Source organism: Spermophilus citellus (genome assembly GCF_964194105.1).
Source record: "Spermophilus citellus genome assembly, chromosome: 12".
Classification (NCBI taxonomy): domain Eukaryota; kingdom Metazoa; phylum Chordata; class Mammalia; order Rodentia; family Sciuridae; genus Spermophilus; species Spermophilus citellus.
In genome coordinates, this window is record NC_138198.1 from 114,196,636 (window position 1) to 114,218,034 (window position 21,399).

General features: G+C 46.1%; 1 protein-coding gene across 7 annotated transcripts in view; it reads right to left on the reverse strand.

Moving 5' to 3' along the window:
* Nucleotides 1–21,399, reverse strand: part of ALPK2 (alpha kinase 2) — a 175,970-nt gene that overhangs the window by 101,242 nt on the left and 53,329 nt on the right. For all 7 annotated transcript variants that reach the window (XM_081263094.1, XM_081263096.1, XM_081263093.1 and 4 more), the window contains one exon: nucleotides 278–3,617. In XM_081263094.1, the coding sequence (XP_081119220.1) occupies nucleotides 278–3,617 (3,340 nt within the window). The remainder of the gene's footprint in view (nucleotides 1–277; nucleotides 3,618–21,399) is intronic.

The following is a 21,399-nucleotide window of genomic DNA, read 5'->3' on the forward strand; positions in this document are numbered from 1 at the left end:
GAACCCACCTCCCCATGAACACTGCATCAGAACTCTGGTGTCGAACCAGGAAATCTGGGTTGCAACAAGCCCTCCAGGGATCCTGACGCCTGTTCAAGTTTGAGATCCACAGGCCTGCGTCCCAAGCCACTTGTCCACACCATGGCATCAATGGCCACCTGCCGGATGCTTACCTGAATTGCTAAGGGCTCAAGAGGACACAGGAACTTCACACCTCATCTTACAAACCCAGACTTCAACAATGAAAAAAAAAAAAAAAAAAGCTCCAGAGCCTCACCTTTTCCTTCTCTTTTGCAAGCTACCTTTTTTGGGTCTTTTTTCTCGTCTGTGCATGATAAGGATTTTTCGAGCTTAGGGATCTTTTTAAGAAGACTCAAGTTCTTTCTGACATTTTCCTTCTCTTCCAATCTCAGTCTCAGGGCTGCCACCCTGGACAGAATTTTCTTCTTTACTCCCTCAGCTAAATGCCCACTGCTCGTGGTCTCCTGCTGCTTCCTGACCTCCTCCGACGTGACCACTGCTGGATGGGTCCCTGGTAATTTGCCAGCCTGGGCAGCCACGCGGCTGGGCTTCTTCACCCCCCGCTTGTCCTCCCTGCCCAAGTGGAAGCCCTTCTGCCACAGGTCCTGCAGGAACTCAGAGGAGTTCTCTGACTCACATTCTCCAGAAATGAAAGCCAAAGTCATCTGGGGGGAGCCAGATGAGCCTGAGGGTTTGGTTTCCCCAATTTGAGGCTCTTCTGTTTTCAGTTCCTCAATCCGAGAGCTGAGTGAAGAGTGAGAGATGGTTCCTTTGGGAGACAAAGCGCAAGGTGACAGCATAAGATCACTGGAGAAGGGCACACATTTCCCACACTCGTTCTCCATAGTTCCCCTTTCCTTTGAGTCAGAAAATACGTATTGATGGTTTCTGGGTTCAAAAACATCATTTTCAGGTCCATCATAAACTGTGGAGTTGTGAGCGTCAACCCCAACAGGTGCATGTGTTATTGAAAGACAACCAGAAAGAGGTGAAGTGGGGGAAATGAATTTGGCTGTGTCCTTTTGACCTTGTTCTGCCTCCCCTGAAGTTCTGCCCCTGCCCTCTGGCACTTGGCTTATCCTGCATGCACTTGGAATTCTTTGCCCACCTTCTTCCGCTGGCCACCTGGCAGGTTGGTCTTGCACCTCTGCCTGGTTATACTGACTTCGTTCAACCTCTTCTCTCTGTCTGTGCACTTGGTCTTGGTTGATTCTGGTTTTGCTTGGAATGGTTTCCCCACTGTCCTGGGGACATGGAACTTGCAGAATGGCAGGACAGATGTCCACTCCCTGGCCCAAGTTTCCATCAGCTGATGTATTCCCCTCTCTGATGGCCCCTAGTGTGGATTCAGAAGGTTCCGGTTGCTCATCCCTGGGGCTCTCCACCACGCCTGCCTCATCATCAAGAGGATCTACAGAGGACTCTAGGATGTTAAGGGAGGTCAGAAACTGTTTGAAGAAGACAGGAGGGTCCACCTGGAGCTGGGTTTCCTCCTGGTTAACGTTTTTCTTCCTGCCAGACTCTGAGGCCTCTGATAGTGAATCTGCGAGATGTAATTCCTTTTCACCCACAGGGTCCACAGACGACTCCAGGAGTCTAGATCGGCTCAAACCCTGGGAAGGAGGAGTGCTCTCATGTGTCCTGCTAACCGGTGCTTCACCTTCACAGGTTTCCTTGTTGTTGGCCAGAGCTGGACCTGCCTCAGCCTGAGGACCATGAGCCCATGCTGTTTCCAGCAGATTTGCCTCAGACACAGCAGCATCAGGTAGAGCCCAGGCCTTGTCGGGGGCTATGGAACCAGTTTCTGCCTCCCTGTGTTCAGGTGGCCAAATTTCAGCAACAGAAGCCTCTAGGGTTATAATCTTCAACTTGGCTCCTGCTTCCCAACTCTCTAGTCCAGAGTGCTCCTGGGGTGTTTCAGAGACAGATGGAACACTGCTCAGAGCCTGACTATCTTCTTCCACAGCCGCTTCTGCCATCATGAAGACGCTGGTCTCTGGGCCTGAGCTGCACCTTCTTTCTGCCCTGGACTTTGCTGGAGAGGCCTCCAAGAGCACCTTGCTGGCTTCCTCTTGTGCAGCCGAAGCCGGGGGCAAACTTTCTTGGAAATCATCTACAGAAAGAGAACCCTGGCAGAATGAGCTGTCCAGTTGGATTCTCTGCTTTGTTTCACTTCCTCTTTCTTGGAAATCCTGTTCAAGGCTCCTAATGTTGGCTCTGTCTGTGGATTGACTCACATCTCTAGACTGATTACCTATCTGAAGAGGGGAAATGTTACAGAAATCCTCTCCCTCAAGAGGTGGGGGAACATGACCAGGAACTTCCAGAACACTGAGGGCCAGGCAAGGTGAATCTTTTGTAGATTCGGTTGTGGAACCACCAAAAATATGACCCAACTGTACGTTGGAAGGTAATAGAACAACATTTTTGTCCACTGCCTCAGGTGAGCTGTCCTTGGCACCATCTGCAAGGCTGATATCAGAAACTGAAGCAACTTGGCACTTGGCTGGATGGACTTTGGTGGCAACCGCACTCATTGATTTGTCCTCGGTCTCCCTGGCCACCTGAAGACCCTCGACTTGAGCAGTCAATGCTGCTGGCTTCTCCTGCCAAAGCTTCAAGATTGAACCATGATTGGCTGGTGAGCCGGTGGTGACTTGGACACTGGGACTCTGGTCACCTCCTTCCTTAAAGTTCAGGAAAGGGTTACCCTCAGAGGAAGGAAAATGTGTCTCCCCACGCCCTCCCAAGCCGAGGGGGATTGGGCTCTCCTGGCCATCTTGTGCTGTGGAGGGCAAGATGCAGGAGGAATTCTCTACCTCAGTCTGATGTCCCCCTGCATTGGCCGCCTGTGACATGTTCCAGATGAGAGGACTAATGAAAAGAGGGGACACAGCTGTGTTTTTGTCCTTGCTGTTTGCACATGTACACTGTGAAGGCTCAGAACCTCGTGTTTGTAAAAGAACTGCCAGTGTCTTGTCATCAGAAGGACATAAATCACATACTTTGCTTTGACCTTCTGTGAGCTCATAGTCCATGCAGCAGATTTCTTGAGGCAAATATTTATCAGCTGGTGCCCCAGCAGGAGAATCCATGGTATCACAACACATTCCTTGGTCACTGACTCCAAAACACTTTGTCACACATGCTGCTTCTCTGCTCCTTGAGCCCTTGCACACGTTCTCCAAGGGGAGGCTGGTGTCTGCAGAGCCAGGGGAAGCGGCAGACAGAGGCTCCGGCACCTCGGGCTCCTTGCAGTCAGCACCAGCATCCCAGGGGAGATGTGTTGAGGGCCCAGCCAGGGACATCTTTCCAGCATTGGCTTCTTGGGTATTCTGTTCATGTTCTCCATCTGCCCCAGAACCTCCAGGTGGGTGGCCTTCTCTGCCTGGTTCTTCCTCCTGCTGTGGGCCTTCAGCATAACCCCCTTCCTCTAGGTATTGGGTCCAAGATCCATTTTTCTTGTGGATCCCCCATAAGTAGGAGAAGGAATCCATTGTGGTCCCGGTGAATGGAGACTCCTTCCCAGCAAACTCTGGGAAAGCTGGCTTCTGGCTGAGAGAACTTCTGTCCCTGGCTGTTTCCTGAATTTGCCCCTGGGAAGATGAAAAGTGGTATTAATAGAATTGTTCCTGGGAGAGGCCTCAGCAGGACATAACAGCAGTCCTGAGTGTTAATCCTCAATGATTGTAATAATGGACAAGAAGAGCTGGAGTGACTGAAATCTGAACAGTAATCCCCCAAATCACCCTAGCTGTTAGAGACTTCCTGGCAAAATACAAATCTAAGCAATTCTATGTTCCACAGGACCCTTGCCCAAATTGACCATCATAGGCAAAAAGCTACCTGACAGTCATCATTTACTGAATAATTTTCCTCTTTCTCTCTCTGAGAAAAAGAGATGGGAATAAATTGAATCTTAATAATTTTGCTCTAATGAGTCACAACATGATCTGTGTGCCGCTTTCAAGAAAGATGAATTTCACTTGACCATTACAAAGGAAATACACAGTACTTATAAAGTAGCAATGAGCAATCTTTGTACCCCAAATATGACAATTTTCTAGTTAATAATGTTACTAAGGAACAGAGAGAGGCCTGTCCTTTGAGCCCACCTCTAATGAAGTAATGGAGTTATAATAGGCTATCAGCACCGCCAATCAGCTTTTGCCCCTGAAAAGGTTATAAAAATCCTGACGTGCCTCCCAGACTTTAAAACAGAGGTCCTGTGGCCTTTGGTAAACCAGGGGATTCAGAACTGCCTAGTTTGTTGAGAAAAGGGAAGGGTTGAAAGGAGGGAAGGGAGGAAAAGAGGAAGTGGACAGGAGACAGAACTCTCCCAGTCTGAGGGCTGAACTCATCTTGGTACCATCTGAATGTTGTAGATTTTTGGATACTGTTCAAGGAAGCTGCAAACTCTGACTACATTCTTGTCTCTTGAAACGAACATTCAGCCCATTGACTATTTCAAAACAAAACAAAATTACGTCCAGTCATGGAGAAGGGAGTTAATGCTAATTCTTGGCATTAAAGTGACTCCATCTTTGCCCCACCCCCAGGTCTCCTGCTTTGAAGAGCCCCATGCAAATGTGCAGAGCATAGAGGAGTGGCCTTAGAGAGGGAGAGGGCAAGAGTGGAGGTGCCCTCCCAGCCTCTGATAAGACAGAACTGAGAGGCCGTGTGTGCAGGGAGTCCCAGAGTCGAGGCTTATTTCCATAACTCCCACACCAGGGGTCTTCCTGCCTGGCCAGCAATCTCTGCACCTACCACCAACAGGAAGCACTCTCTCCCCACGCTGCTTGCCACCTGCCAGTAGGTCATCCTTCCTCTTCTCGTCTTAAGCTACACTGAGATTCACTTAACTCCAGATTTTGTTGGCATAAAATTGCTAATGGAACAAGAAGAAGTTCATTATGAACTCCACAAGGATCCCGTTTTATGTAGCATCGAAGGCCCGTTTCACGGTCTAGCACACAGTAGGTGCTTAATAAGTATTTGCTGAAAGAATGAATAAATGAACAAAGCATGTACCAGGTCACCCATTAAACCTCTATGTTGGAAAAGGTTTTTTAACTTTCATTTGCTCCTAACTTTGTGACAGCCCTATTTTAAAGGAGACTTCTAACCAGAAGCACCACTGGTTCAAATTCTGGTGTTTCTAAAAAGAAAAAAAATTGCATGTACTTTATTTCTGAATCCTTTTTTCTTCCTCACAATATTAACACGGAAAAGGAAAAACAAGAAAGATAATTTGGGGACATAAGAAACAAGGCCTTTCTAAAGTATCAAAGAGCTTAATGACAAATGACATATATATAGTACTTGCAAAGTAGCAATGAACAACCTTTGTCCTCAAAACGGTCCTCTCCATACCTGATCACCTATAACACATGGAGAGAGTGCTCTTTCCCTTTGCTATTTTGGTGTAGATTTTTATTTTAAGCAGTGAAGTGTGGGAAGCTTCCTAGGATTGAGATGAGTACAGAGACCACCCAGTCAAAAACCCTGCTGCTCCTCTCAGGCCTTTTTACTCTGCCTGAATCTGCCCCACCTATGTCAGTCCTTTATTTTAGGGTCTTGCTATCATCACAGTATCATCAGCGCCAATAGATATTCATAGAGTCACTGCCAGGTAGAGAATTCTCTGCCAGGCACCAGGCAATTTTTTTTTCAAAGGGCTCTGTTTAAAAAACTATTTTCTGGGATTGTACCTTTATTCTTACCTACTCGTTATCAATGATTAGTATATTAACAGAAAAATAGGCTGATTCATAAAAGAGGCTAACATCTAGAGAGAAACACAGGGTGAGTAAGTTCTGATTAGGATAAATTTGGTGATGGCACTACAGTATCATAATATCAAATCTTGATTGAGAAAAGTCATATTCCTCTTGTGGTATATTCAGTCTTTCCTACTCTTGCTTTTAAAGTAATTTTCCTACCTGAAAATACCCTAGTGAAGCCCCACAGGTCCAGACACAGGATGAGCCCTTGACAGTCTAAATTCATACATTCGACAAACATTGAGTGTCTACAACACACCGGGCACTGTTCTAAGCCCTTGGGAGCATTGGTGAACTTGACAAAGATGGCTGGTCTTTGGGAGGTAGGTTCAACCAACAAACCATGGGATGAGTCCACAGTTGATGTGAAATCCTATAAATCTGACTTCAAACAATGAGATTTTTTCAAAGTGGAGCCTTTAGCAGCCCAGTTCCTACTCCCCGAGACTTACGGCAGCAGTTCTGAGAGCAGGCTCCTCACCATATTCAGAAGCCAGCTCAGAGAGAGAAACCTCAGGCTCACACCTTTCCAGTGAGTCAGACCTTTCTTCCAGGAGTAGGCCTCTTAGTCAAATCATGACGGATAGACGTGCTCCAGCAAATGGCACTCCTGCTCAGCTACTCTCACCACGAAGTGAGCAGAGAGACCCAGTGAGACTCAGGAGGGCTTGTTATATAGGAAAATTGTTCTCACTTAGGTAGAAAGGAGTGTTGGGGGCTCTAGGGAAAGTCTACTGTCACGTGTGGTGTATAGGACTGGCAACCTGGGTTTATAGCCCAGGTTAGTCCACTATGGCATGAAGGACCCCAGGTAATCTCATTAACCTCCCTGACCCATTGTCTCCTCCTGTAAGGCTAACCACATGCGCGTCAGCATCATCCTGTCAAGTGCCTGGTATATTGCCTGGTGCCCGGAAGGTACGCACTGACATTGGTTTCCTTGTTCTCTGTGAAAAGGAAGTAGCAGCTAAGGCAAAGAGGAAATTGAGCAGCCCTGATGAGTACAACCCTGAGCTGTGGGCTTTAGGAGGATTTTCTCATTTGTTCTGAAAAATAAATTGAAATAAAGATGCTGAATGCCTCTTTACTGAGAAGGTGAAGAGCCTGGTTCCAGTCAGGATGGAGAAATATAGGAGGTATGACAAGGGAAATAAAATCTAAAGAAGTGGTAACCATGATGGAAGAGCACTATAAAATATAAGGATACTCTCTGGTACCCTTCCATGAGGGAGAGTCATAGAGGACAGACTCGGATGGGTTGGAGAAAGTATGGTTAGGTCCTACTTGGAGAAGGTATGGTTAGGTCCTAGTTGGAGAAGGTATGGTTAGGTCCTAGTTGGAGAAGGTATGGTTAGGTCCTAGTTGGAGAAGGTATGGTTAGGTCACCAGATAGCAGAGAAGTTCACTGGTTTATCCAGACAGAGTTTGTCTGGAGTTGCTGGGCCATCAACAGAGGACCCTTCCAAATGCAGGCAGGGACTAAGTGGTTCCATCCAGTGGCATGGCATTCAGTGAAATCTGAGCACCGAGGAGGAAGAGGCTGAGTCCTCAGACCATGTGTGATGGGGGTGGAATTTGTGGAGGGAACCAGAGTTCCATGTGGGCCAGCGCCTCTGGTGGCCGCATGTGGTCCACATGAGGGCCTGTGGAGGGAGTCCAGGTGTTGGTACAGGAAGGAGGCTGTCAGGGTGGGAGGGTCATGCCAGGCAATAACCTCCAAATAAAGAGGGTTGCAGAAAGGTTGTCACTAAGCTAAGGCTACAAGGTTATGCATGGACCACATTCTGGGCTTGGAGGATGGAGCAGATTCTAGGGATGACCCCACATCCCTCTCATCAACATCCGTAACGCTGAAATGACAGGAATCCTCTTTCTCCTGCAATGTCCTTTCAGCACTTTAAAAGAGAAAAGAGGAGTTCTTTTACCATGAAACCCATATTAAAGGATGGATATAGAGTTGAGAAGTGTTACTGGAAGTCACCAATGTTCAGGGATTGGAAATCTCCCTGGAGTCCCACAGGCAACAGCAGAGCCACATCTACATCTGGCTGGCTACAAAGACATTTCCAACCCTGCCTCCCCTCTCCTTTCCTTTACTCTTTTGTAATTTTGGGGATCAAACTCAAAGCCTTACACAAGCTAAGCAAGTGCTCTAACAATGAACTAAACCCCTAACCCCAAACCCAGCTTTTCTAATCAGAGAAGTTAGAACAATCCCCAACCCACCAAAGGCTGGGAATCCCCTGAACGTATGTCCAGAATTTATGAGCTCCAAGGTACTTTGGGTATAAGATTCCAATGCTCCTCCTTGCATATAACATCGTCATCAGTTGATTTGTCTGCTGCCTCAAATTTCTAAGGGCAGGGATACTTGTTATTCATTTCAAAGTGTCCAAACTTAGTTCATAGAAGGGAATCAAATCACTTAGTGAATAAACTGAGGAATTAATACAAGGGGAGGAAATGGTAAACTGTTTTCTGTTGCTATAATGAAATATCTGAGACCAGATAATTTATAAAGATAGAAGTTTATTTGGTGCACAGTTCTGGAGTCTAGGGAGTCCAAGAACATGATTCCACCATCCAAAGGGATGCCTGAGTTTTTAGTTTCATCTCCTCCATGGTTGTCTCTATATCTCATCCTTCGTCTTGAAAGAATTAAAGGTGTCTTAAACTGAACACTTCAGGTGCACATTGTAGTTTTACAACTCTGTGTCCAGGTGAATAGGACACTGCCACATCATGACATAGCAGAGCGCATCACACAGCAAGATGTGATGGCACAGGTCTGTCTCCCTCCTTTATAAAGCCATCGATGCCACCAGGGGACCCCACCCTCATGACCTCACATTAGCCTAATTACCTCCCAATGGGTCACCCCCACCACCAGATGTCACTAACAAATAAATCTGGGGATTATGTTTGCAACACATGAAATTTGGGATGAAACATTCAAAACCGTAACAGATGCAGATATTATAGGTGCCTGGTCTAACACCTCCTTTTTCCTTTATTTAAAATGCAATCGATGCCTGATACTTCAACTGGCTTGTTCCAGCCCTGGGGAACAAGCACAAGAAGGAAAAGCTGACATACTTCCTGGCAGGGCAGAGAGAAGGAAGTTGGGGTTTCGTGGGCAGCATCAGGTGCCGGACTAACACAAGATCTCCTAGCCCAGACTCCTTGTGAGCAGCGAAGGCCCTGTGTTTTAGTCCACTGCGATTTAGTCATTTTGTTAACACAGCTATTATCCTCCCAATGGAGAAAACAAACTCTATCGCTGAGGGTTGAAGAAAGTGGCATGCGAGATTCATCCTGGAGCCTCCCGAGGGACTGGGCAGCCCTTGATAGGAATTAGATGGAAGGACAGTGTCATAATGGGCAAGGGGTGTGGTTCCCGGGAAGGGAGCTCTGGGGCCTGGTGAAGGTGCCAAGGGATCAAAAGGGCCTGAGGCAAGGTGAACTTGAAGTAGAGTCAGGGCGGGGGAACCGGGAAATATGAGAAGATGGATCACCAAAGGACAGGGCCTTGGTCCTAAAGGCCAAATACAACCACTCAGGGCCAGGGCAGTGGAGCCACTCGGAGCTTAGCTTCAGCTGGGCAGTGCCTCCTATGCCAACCTGCCCTTCTATGGGATATGTTCTTCCTCCAGCTCCCTTTTCTTAGTGCTCTTTTCCTGGACAAGGTCCAAAAAGCAGTATTTTTCACCTCTGTCTACACATCACCAATTTCCTCCTGTGGTTCCAGGAATCCTTAAATGAGCACTTCCCCTGCCCCCCGTCATCCTGGGCTGCTGTGGCCTCGCCCACAGATAACCTTTCCTAAGTATCTGCTGAGCCCTCATGGCTGAGCGTCACTTGGTCATCCGTCATTCGATAGATCAAATCCATACCACCTGGGGCTGCGAAACCAAAAATAGACAGCCAGATCCCCCGCCAAAGAGAGCTTAAAGGCAAACTAGAATATTTCAAGAACTTGAGTTTATTTTTAGAAGTTGCCTGATTGCCCAGAAAGAAACTTCACTTAAAGACTTTGTTAAAATAACACATCATGAAGTGGAGCACTGCGTCTGGTTTGATAGTCATCTAAAGTCCCCAGTGGTCACACTGGCTCCCAGTACTCCTGCCATTTGAACAGCACGTCTTCATTCCATTCTGTTCAGGGAGATAAGAAATCTCCCATCAACTGGTTGTTACAACCCTGTCTTGAATTCCAGAGAAAGTCTTAGGGTTTGGGAAATACCATTAGATGTGTTGGGCAAGGACACGTTTCCGGAATTCCAACCTCCCGAGGGCTAAGGGGCTCTGCGTGTGCAGTGGGTCACCTGTAATGTGATTTGAGTGGAAGGGCCCCAGCATTCTTCTTAGCCAAGAGCTTCCTGTGTTCACTGTGCATCTCACATTAGCAGGAGCTAACGTTTTGACTGCTCAGCCATATGAAGCCCTCAACACCTGGTGGGCCCTGTGAATCGTTGGAGAGTCATACACCACCGATTCCAACAGAGGAGATGGTCAGTTAGTGGCAAACTCTCAAGCAAAATGGATCAGAAAAGTCGTTCCCTCCCTTTCCTGCACCCATCTGGGTTTTCCTGCATTGGGAGATGAAAGAGAGTTCTTATTTCCATCAAGTACAATTGGGAGACTTGCAAACAGAGGAAAACCTTGGCCTTTCTGTAGAGTCTGAGGTGGTTTTTGTTGTTGTTGTGGCTTTGTTTTATTTGGTGTTACTCCATCTTGAGTCCAGGACTTGTATGCCAAGGTGAAAGTGGACCAAGGTGATGGAAAAAGGATTGAGACTCGGAAAACCTGGGTTTGGTCTTGAATCTGCTGCTACGCGGAAAGTGGCTTTGGAGAAGTCATGAGATCTCTGAGTATATTTCCTCCACAGTAAATTAAGAGGGTTGGAGGGGACCTCTTGGCCTTCCACAGGTTTGGTGTTCCATGACCTGCTGTCAGGTAAACAATACAAACATTGAAATGGGGTTTAAGCCTCGCCCTTCATTTGGAACCAGATTTTCCTTTGACTGCAAAGGTTTCTAGATCTCATCTCGTCTAGTAACTGTGAGAGTCGTTCAGGGAAAGGATATATAGCAAGCTGTGTCTGATCCAAGATAGAGCCACTGAGGGCCCCAGGGAGAGACCCTGGGCTGGAGAAAGGAGTTGCCACATGGGTGGGGGAAGGGCCTTCCTCTGGATTCGTGGTCCTTCACCTGCCTGGTCTCTTTGCTTCTCCCTGCCATACACATTACGAGCCTCATGGCTGGTAGTAAGTGCTGTGGGCATGTGGATCCTGAAAGAGATCCTGCAGCACTCCAGGGGTTCACAGACCTGGTCTGGATCAATGGAAACCATCATAGCCACAGAATGGAAGACCAGTAGCCATGGAACCCCAACTTTGCTAATCCTTTGTGAGGTGCAGATCACTTTGAAGAGCTGAGGAAAAGTATGGTTTCTTCTCAGAAGTTCTCCTTTTACACACAGTATGTTGCATATAGTTTCAGGGGACTTCAGACCCCCGTAGGCCCATAGATTCTCTCCTTGGGGCCCATTGAGCCTCAGAATGAACCCTGCTGTCAACTGCAGACATGGAGGGAGCATGAGAGGGATTGTTTACTTCCCACAGACTGAAACCTCACTGCAGATTTCAGTCTGGATAATAAGGGGAAAAATTAAATCTTACTCAGGTTCTAGGAGAATGTTACCAAATCAATATCTCTCTTTACAGTTTCTAGATTTGTGAGCAAAATCAAAACCAAAGTAGTAGCAATTACTGTACCACACTGACAATAATATCTTGTACAAAGCAAGTTCTTGTAAACTTTAGAAACAGGAAATATTTGTCACGGTTACTACACGAGTGCTTTGCCTATTCAGCGTGGGCTTCAAAGCATACAGTAATGGTGGCTTTCGGTACTTGGAAAATCTGAATGTAAACATAAATACCAGGGAGATTGCCAGCCACAGATGTTTGTTACCAAGGGATAAGGAGAGCACAGTTTTGGGGGCCTGATATATCCTACAGATCTCCTACAGAAGGTCTAGAGGAAAGCTATGGGTTTGATGTTTTTATCAACAGGAAATATCCCTTTGGACAGTAGGTTACAGAAGGGCAGGGGACCCAGCAGGCAGGAATGTTACCTGATTGAATTCAGAGGCAGCTTCCTGCAACAGGAGATAAAATTCCCTGCCTATTGACAATCACGAGAGGAAGGACAGGGTTAGTCTTGTTCAACTTGATGCCAAACACATAGTAGGTGCTTCAAAATTTTGTCAAATTAAGTGAGTATCCATCCAAACTGATGATGGTCCAATGTCCCCCCCAAAATAGATGTAGGAAGGCTTGGCCTCTTTAGGCAGGCTCTTCTCTTGGTCTTTCTCTCTGTTGAGACATTGTTTTTCTACCTGGATAAAATGCCCCAGGGTCCTGTGCTTTGGTTAATATATCATTTCTACAGAACTAACGCTCTTTCTCACAGATAGCTTGGTGTCTGGTTGTCCTGGTTTTTTGTAGGTGTAAGCCAAAATCTTGAGTAGACAGAAGCATCTTTCTTAACTTCTGAAGTCCCATGAACAATTGAGGTTTCAATATATCCAACCTATCCCACCCTCAGGACATTAGCATAACTGCACCAACACTCACAGGGCACTGGGCACCAAGCTGGCAGTGTCCTATTTACCTGGACACAGAGTTGTAAAACTACAATGTGCACCTGAAGGGTTCAGTTTAAGACACCTTTAATTCTTTCAAGACGAATCATGAGATATGGAGATAACCACGGAGGAGATGAAACTAAAAACTCAGGCATCCCTTTGGGGAGATCCATCAAAAGGAAATTTCCCCTTGAAAATGCAAACAAAAGTGATTCACAAAGAAGTTTCTGGGAAGCTAATGTTGGTGGGGAAATGCTTTGAAAAGAGGAGGAAAAAAATGTCTGGGATTCAGTTTGGCAGCTCAAGCTTGGAAGGACAGAAGGTACTGAGTTGATATTTGCACCTGGAGCCTTGAACACGCATGCACACACATTATTTCTCAGAGGTGTGCGTAAATGCAATTCCTTTATTTTGTCTCTGGAATTGAATTTTTTCTCCCTCATGCCTCAACAGTCCATCACATGTGGAGATTTTGGGGATGAGCAGAGAATAACCCAATTTTCTCTCTGATTAAACTGCTTTTGATCCAATCCTTGGGGATCCTTAGGGAATACTTCATGGTTATAGTTCCTCTTCTCTTGTTCTGCTCTCCTGGAAACTGATGTCTGAGCCGCCCCACATGGGTAAGCCAAGGAGCGGTGGGCTCCCATGTCCTAAAACAAACTCCTGAATCACGGCTCCCTTTAGCTTGCTCTAATACCATTTACTGTCGGGTAAATGAAGTCAGGACCCAAGTACCTCTCTGGCTCTGACTCTGTCCATCAGCTCCTTCCTCTCCGCACATCTCTGAGGGGTCAGAGACAGCCCACTTGCCCACACTCTTTCACAATTCTTTTATGATCATGCAGAGGTAAGATTCTCGGAATGAAGGAAAGGAAGGAAATCTAGAAAACTTCCCTCTCAACAAAATCCAATTTTAAATACTATTGCCCTGCTTAAACAAAAACAAAAACAAAAAACTCTTTTCATCTGTTTTCTTTTCAGTATAACTCCAGCATCATCTCCCTCCCTATACCATCCCGATCACCACTTCCATCTCACCCCTGAAGTTATCTCAGTGTCTAGAGATGCTTTGAAAGAGGGCCCTGGAAGCAGAGATGAATTTTTTTTTCTGATAATTCCCTCTGTATTGTCAACTGTTGATATTCTCTCAGACTTCACTCAGTAACTAATAACTGCAAATGTGGGTTGACTTAAAATGCCACGTGTTTATTCTCAGTTTGGAGGCTAGTAGTCTAAAATGAAGGTGTCCCCAAGGCCTCGCTCCCTCTGGAGGTGTTAGGGGAGGATCTTCCCTTGCCCCTTCCAGCTTCCGGTAGCTCCCAGCAATGTTGGCTACTCCTTGACCTGTAGATGTCTCACTCCAAACTCTGTCCCCATCTTCATGTGGCCATTTCCCTTCCAGATGTCTCTTTGTGGGTCCCCCCTCCATTTTTTATAAGGACACCACTCACTGGCTTTAGGGCCCATACTAATCCATCATAACCTCATCTTGACTAATTGTAGGCTGAGACTTTATTATTAAATGAGATCACATTTTAAGGTTCTAGGTGGACATCAGTTTTGAGGGGACACTATTTATCCCACTACCTCTCTTTTCCTAGCCTTCCTACCATACCCTGACCACCCACCCACCCCCACCATTCTCCATTTTGGCAGCCACACTCTGTAGTGAAGATTTCTTACTTGATTGGGTGGTATGGAATTGAGAATAGAAAGGTCTAGAATGGTATTCTAACTACAAAGCAATTACAGGGAGCCTGGCTCTCCTCTGGAGGTTAGGTCTGCTTGTATGTAAGCAAAGCCTGTCCTGAGAGTAGAATTCAGACGAGCAAGAGTCTACCTCTTGTCACCATCCTGTCACTAACACAGCCCTCCAGACACTGTAATCAGTGCTGGCCACTTCAGAGTGTTTTTATGAAGACCAATCCATGCCTGAGCTGGATGGTCCCCATCTGCTTTGGAGAGGCAATAACTGGGGAGTTCCTTATGCTTGTTGTCAGATTTAGACCCAGAACCAGAACTCTAAAGGATGAAGGGGTAAATGGTTCTTGCAATGGTTATTCTCCCACTCATCCCCATCAGTTTAATGGTAAATGTGAAAGCACTTGTTTTCAAACCATCGGTTTAAAAAAAAAAATGTCCCAAATCTCAAGGCAGTATCAAAATACCTGTGCTGACTCAGAAAGATAATTTTTCAAGCATCAGCAAAAAGGGGAACTTACAGAATTTGCAAGTTTACCTCCTGCCCCACCTCTCACCCCCTCTCCAGGTCTGCAAGTGCGTTGGTGGCAGTAAATTGGAGGGGGTGGGGGAATATGGCTTTTCATGTTTCTGTCTTGCCCCTTAAACTAGATTTAGTTCAACAAATATTGATAGGCACTGTGTTTGTTTTGGGCCTTCAAAGATGAACCAGACCCAGCATCTGTTTCCAGGTACCGCACAGAGTAACACCCCAGCTGGGTAAACAAATGGACTCTATTACACAGTAAAGTTTGACATAGAAATACCATGACAATGGAGAAATAATTCTAATTTGGGGAGAAGAGAAGGGGTAAGTATGCCCCCCCAAAAAAGTGCTGTCTATACATTTCCATTTATCAATTACTCCATTCCTTTATTTGACAGGTACTTGTTAAAAGCCCTCTATGTTCCAGGTCTTGTCCTAGCTTCTGGGGAAAGAACATTACCAGCCAAAGGCTCTGTCTTCTTGGAACTTACATTCTGTACAGGGAAGTGGTCAAGACTTAGGGTCAGCAGATGTTCTCCAAGGAGAGAAAGTTATGAGTGGTCTAGAAGGGAAGCTATCACAATGGTCCAGATAAACTGATGAAGGCTGGGCTACGGTGGTAGCTCAAGAAATGAAGAGAGGGTTGAAGTGTGTCCTCTAAAAAAACCTGTTCAAGTCACAACCCCTGGTACGTGTGAATGTGACCTTATTTGGAAAGGGGGTTTTGCAGGTACCATCCAGTTAGGATGAGGTCATCCTAGATGAAACTGGGCCCTGATTCAATGACTGATATCTTTGTAAGAAGAGGGATATCTGAACCCAGAGGCACAGAGGGGAGAAGGCCATGGGATGTTGGTGGCAGAGATTGGAGCGATGCAGCTACTAGCCAGGGCACATCAAGAATCGCCAGCAACCCCCAGAAGCTAAGAGCATGGAATGGTTTCTCCTTCCGAGCTCTCAGAGGAGTGTCCCTGCCCACAATTTGATTCCAATAAGTTTCTTTTGTTTGAAGTCCCCCAGTTTATGGTAATTTTATGGCAACCACCGGAACCTAATATAGAGGGGAAATTTCTAATTCAAGAGATCTCATAGAATTAGGATGACAAGATTTGGCAACTGGTCAGACCCAGGAAGACTAGGAGTACATCAGGGAGTCCTCTTAGAGGTTTACTGTAAACAGCTCTTTGACGGACTGGGACTGCTTACCACAGTACTTGATGCACAAAGTAAGTAGTAAGGTGTGTCGTAAATGTATTAGCTCAGTGGTCATCTCTGGAGCCGTTTGGGAACCCCTGTACAACTTAGTCATTTGTATCCAAGTTCCAGGATCAGGAGAAGGGGAAGGCAGTTGCCAGTGCTGCTGGGAAGTACCAAGTAAATTCAGAACCTAACAGTAGAAAATCTGCTCTCCCAAGTCTCAGCTTGCAGGGGCCTGAGGAAGACATTAGGCACCCCATTGCTGTTCAGAGTTCATTTTATACTCTGTCACCTCAGGCCATATTCTGAACTTTGCTCCTCCTGCCATGATCCCTGGGATAGTGACATCTCTTAGTGGGCAATGACCACTGGACAGGCAATGCTTTCTCTCCAGCAGCCTGCTGTGTCTCCCTAGCCTCTGCTTCTCTTGAGGATCCTGCCAGAGATCGCCAGGATGAGTGTCTCTGCAGCCTCAATTGGTCCTTTGGATGAGTCACAGATCTGCAGGCTTTTCTGAGCTCCCCCTTCTCAGAGGCTCAGAGACTTGAAGGATGTGGCCACACTGACTTGCTGGAACCAGCTCAGCCTGCATGTGGCAGAGTCTGCTGGTGCAGTCTTATTAAGTGACACACCAAGAGGATGGGAACTTAAAGCATCACAGAAACCTGAGGTCCAAGGAGATCTGAAAAAAATCTAGGCAAGATGATGTCACAGGAGGAGCCACATGTCAGATGGGAGCCAGATGTCATCTTCCCTGTTCTTGTTCTCAGTTTCCCCCAGCCCTTGCCCCTCTAGATGAAGGTAACTGAAAGAAGAAATTGGTGCACGAGGGAGCAGCTGAGGGGTTGACTGCAGTTTGCTTAGGTTTGAGGCCACACCTGCTGCTCTGAACCTTGACTTTCTCTAGGTTCAAATTTGCTCATGCCTTTGCAAGCCAATACTTGAGTTTTTGGGTCCTGTGAAAAATGGAGCTCAGAAACAATGATAAAGGCCAGGTTCAGATGTGGGATTACTATGTCCAGCAACTCTGAATGCTCTTGCTTTCCATAAATCTTTGTGCTGCCCATTGCCATTCCTGTGAGTCCTCTTGAGGGCAAGATGGCTCCTGTGGAACCACCACGCAAAAATTTGAACTGGTGGAATCAGAGAGACAGGAGACCCCGCTGCAGACAGGACCCTGCCCACCCATCTTCCCATTCCCTTGTAGTTGAAGGATGTTACACTCTGGTTGCTTTTCCCATTGACTCTCCTTCCCTGTCACTATTAAGCAGAGGGTTATCCCTCTCTGCTTGGGAAGGGTTTGGTGGAGAATCAGCTGCTCTCCAAACTGTCAGGTTCCTAGTCAAACTGAGGGGAACTTAGAGGCTTTTCAGAACAGTTAGAAAATTCAGAGAGGCTCAATATTCTTCCTGAAGTAGCATCCCTCACTGTTTGCCCTCCTGCTTTGTCTTTCTGTCACTCATCACTAGCTGAGGCCACAGCACATGCCTGTGTGCCCATGGCAGCCTTCCTCCCCCACGAGAAGGCCAGCACCCTCAGGGCTGGGATTCGGCATTGCTCATTGTTGCGTCCCTGGCATAGAAAGGAGCATAATACTCAATGTGTGTTCAATGAGTGCTTGTTGGATGATCAGAGGACATGGAAGGAGCGTTTCTACCAGAGACAAAGGGAGTCTGACTTCTCCCAATAAGAACGAGATTACTGGTCTGGGGATGAAGGAGAAGGAAAACTCTGGGTTGCCTTTCCTTCCAGCTTCCTGGAGGCTTGTGCTGGGGAGGCAGCAAGAGCCAAGGGAAGGCCTGGCTGCATGGTATCCTGCAAGATGGGACATCAGGCCCCTGGTGCAAAAGGCAGGGAGCCAGAAGACCTGAGGTCACCTGGGTCAGGGTGATGGCCATCTCCTAGCAGTGACCTCAGTAGACGAGTAGCACAAGGACAGTGTTGCCATACCCTGTGGAACAAGGGAAGAGAATCTACAAAAATACCCTGTGTGTTTCCTGCAGTCTGCAGTATGGGACTCAAAATGGCCCTCAGGCAGAGCTGCAGCAATACTTGCACCTGAGAGCAGGGCTGAGTTTTATTCCAGTGACTTCTGTGTGACGTACTGTGCACATGGGCCTATAATATTTCTGTGAATGACAAGCGTGATCAGAGGAACAGGACTATGTGGTTCTATGTGCTTCACCATATGTGTGAAGCAAATTAAGACATTTGGACTAGTGGTTCCTCTGGGGGCTGGGTAGAGATATCCAAAGCTATTTCAAATATGGCAGAAACACGTTATTTGTTTGGCCTTTGCTGGCTTTTCTCCCGGCTCCATAGGCCCTACCAGCTTCCTAGTATCATCTATGTAACCATGTTCCAGTCACACTGGCCCTGGCCTTCCCCTAAGCCAATTTATACTCCAATAAGGGCATTCTTAACTATGACTCATTAAATTGGAAGCTTATCTATTCAGTAAAAACCGGTTAGGCCAGAACCTCTTTTTGTAAACTTTTCTTCACAATTACATTCACTGCTTGCTAGATGGATTTGGAATTAATTAACCTTCATTGCTTTAGGATTCATGTTAAAATTCACATTTTTATGATCACAGCAATTAGCTTCAATCTGTAAGATGGCACTAAAGTTTGAATCACATCTGGGTGCCCACAATGGCTAAGGCCAACCATTTTTTGGTTAATACAATTTTCTCCTCTTTTTTAATGTGGAATATCACAGAAGAGAAACACTGGGCAATCAGACTCCTGCCAAGCTGTCTGAAAGAAGGAATTCTCATATCTGCTTTTGAATACCATCATTTTTACTATTGTTATCCACTTAGCAAACTGCTCCTATAATCTACCTACTGCAGAAAAGTCCTAGTCAACCAGGTAGCAACTGCACCATTTATCATCTGGTGGGAGGTTGCAGGCCAGCCTTGTTTTGCATATTCCCAGAGGATGCAAAGTGCACCACCAGGGTCCAAAAGAGCCCCCCCTTCCCTGCATCTCCACAGTGATTCATTCTGAATGCCCAACATGGAGGCCTGAGAAAGGCCCAGCTATTGGTGTTAAGTTTTAACTATGAAGGCTATGGGCTAATTTTTTTTTTCTTTTTGACAAACTGTCTTTCAAAACTATTCATTAATTTATATACAGAGTACAAAATCCACAAGGTATCCAGCATAATAGTATATAGTGACAAATATATGTCCCTCCCACCCCAGCCACCCAGTTATTCCATCCCCTTCACCAGGGGCAAGCCCACTTATCCATGAGTTTATTTTAGTTCCAAAAGAAGTTACAGAACTCAGGCCTAAAATGGCATTAGGAAAGCTGTTCCACATTGTGGACAGAGACAAGGGCCTCCAGTGGGTTGAACTCTGCTCAAAGCCAGGCGTCACTGCTTCCCGCTGAAGAGCCTGGATAAGAGCAGGGTTTATCTCACAGGGTGGCTGAGATAATGAAATGAGTTAACCCAAGCAGAAGGCTTAGCACAGTCCCTGGCACACATTTCCACTCACAATGTGTCAGCTCTGATCAGCCACTGGGCAACGGAGTGTGGCAGAGGAAGGTCGGGGAGGATGGGGCACGCTGAACACTGGGGGAAGCCCTAAGCCCTTGTTACCCAAAGTGTAGTCTCTGGAAATCCCTGGAGTTTGTTAGAAACTCAGGATCTCAGGCTTCCCACCACCGAGTCCTATTGAGTCAAAATCCTCACAAAGGCAAGCTCCCAGGAGGACAGGCATCTGATCCCCCAAAGCCTGAGGGGCCAGGGCTGTAGATCTCTGCTCTTTCTTCACCTTCAGGCATGAGCCCTTGGACTTGTGATGAAAATCCATGAGAACACGCACATTCCTCCCCACCACATTCATCCATGGCTATTCCGTATCTGATTTCCCAAGCCCAATAACCTGTGACCTCAAAGATGACTGGAATGTGTCCTCTTTTGTCCTGTAGCTCGTGGGTAACCTGATAGATGACCCTGGGGCAGAGTGGCATGTTGTTTTTAAAGTGATACAAGAGACACAGTGGAGCCTGCCCCACAAGCAGCAGGGCTGCCAGGATGCCAACTGGGACACCTAAGCCCTGGCAGCAGGGGCTGCCTCAGCCAGAGCTGGTCATTAGAAATAAGGTCTGCAGGGGTGGAGAGGACAGAGGGGCTCCCAGGTGACCATTTCTGCTGTTTGCCACTTGTTCCAAACCAGCAGACCTTGGCTGAGAATCTATAGCACATAGGAAAGAGCCGTTTAGAACAGAATTACACACTTTAGTGGTGGATACACTCATAACACATTTGTGGGGACCCGTAGCATGCACAACATTAAGAGTAAGCCCTGATGTAAACTATGGACTTTGTGTGATGGCGATGTCATATAAGGTGATTGATTGTGACAATGGGGGTACCTGTACCTATGTGGGGGCAGGAGGTGCAGAGGAACTTTCTGTACTTCCTGTTCAGTTTTGCTAAAATATGTTCTGAAAAATAATGTCTACTTTTAAAAAGAGAGAGAATTTCAGCTCATCACTGGATAAGCTGCATGAGAGAAAAGCAGCGGACTTTTAAAAAAATCAGAATGAGGCCAAGTGTGATAGCGCACACCTGTAATCCCAGCGGCGCAGGAGGCTGAGGCAGGAGGATCGAAAGTTCAAAGCCAGCAAAAGTGAGGCACTAAGCAACTCAGTGAGACCCTGTCTATAAACAAAAAATACAAAATAGGGCTGGGGATATGACTCAGTGGTTGAGTGCCCCTGAGTTCAATCCAGTACCCTCCCCCTTCAATAAAAAAAAAAAAACCCAGAATGAAAACCAAAATGACTAAGAGCTGGCCTAGCCAACCTAGGAGCCCCTGGTTAAGTGTGGTTAGCAAGCATCTGAAATGTGCCTACAAAGGAACTAAACTTTAAATTTTATTTAATTTTAATCAATGCACAGTAAACTTTAAAATGTGTAATTCTGTTAGGGAAAATTTTAAATCAGTTCGGAACAACCTGGGCATATGAATCTACCCTTTCAACTGTTAATTTTATGAATTCTAAATACAGATCAGATGTTCCCAATGAGTAGTTGGCTCACAAACTGAGATATGTCACAAGAGTAAAACAAGCACCAGACTTGAAGACACCATAACAATGTAAGTATCTTATTAATGATCATATATTGTTTACATGTTGAAATAATACTTTAGTTAAGTCGGGTTAATCCAATATATTAGTAAAATTTACTTCACCTGTATTTTGGTACTTTTCAAAAATATAGCTTCCAAAAAATGTAAAATTATATATGTAGCCTCATATACTGTTGATGGGAATGCAAAGTGGTACAATTACTTTGAAAACCAACATGATGGTTCCTCCAAAGGTGACACAAGTATCACCCAGAAATTTTGTTCCTGGGTATTTACCCAAGAAAACTGAAAACATAAGTCCATACCTAAGAGCCACAAAGTGAAACCAATCCAAATGTCCCTCAACTTATGCATGGCTAAAAACACGTGTGATCTATCCATACATCATAGTATTATTCATCCATAAA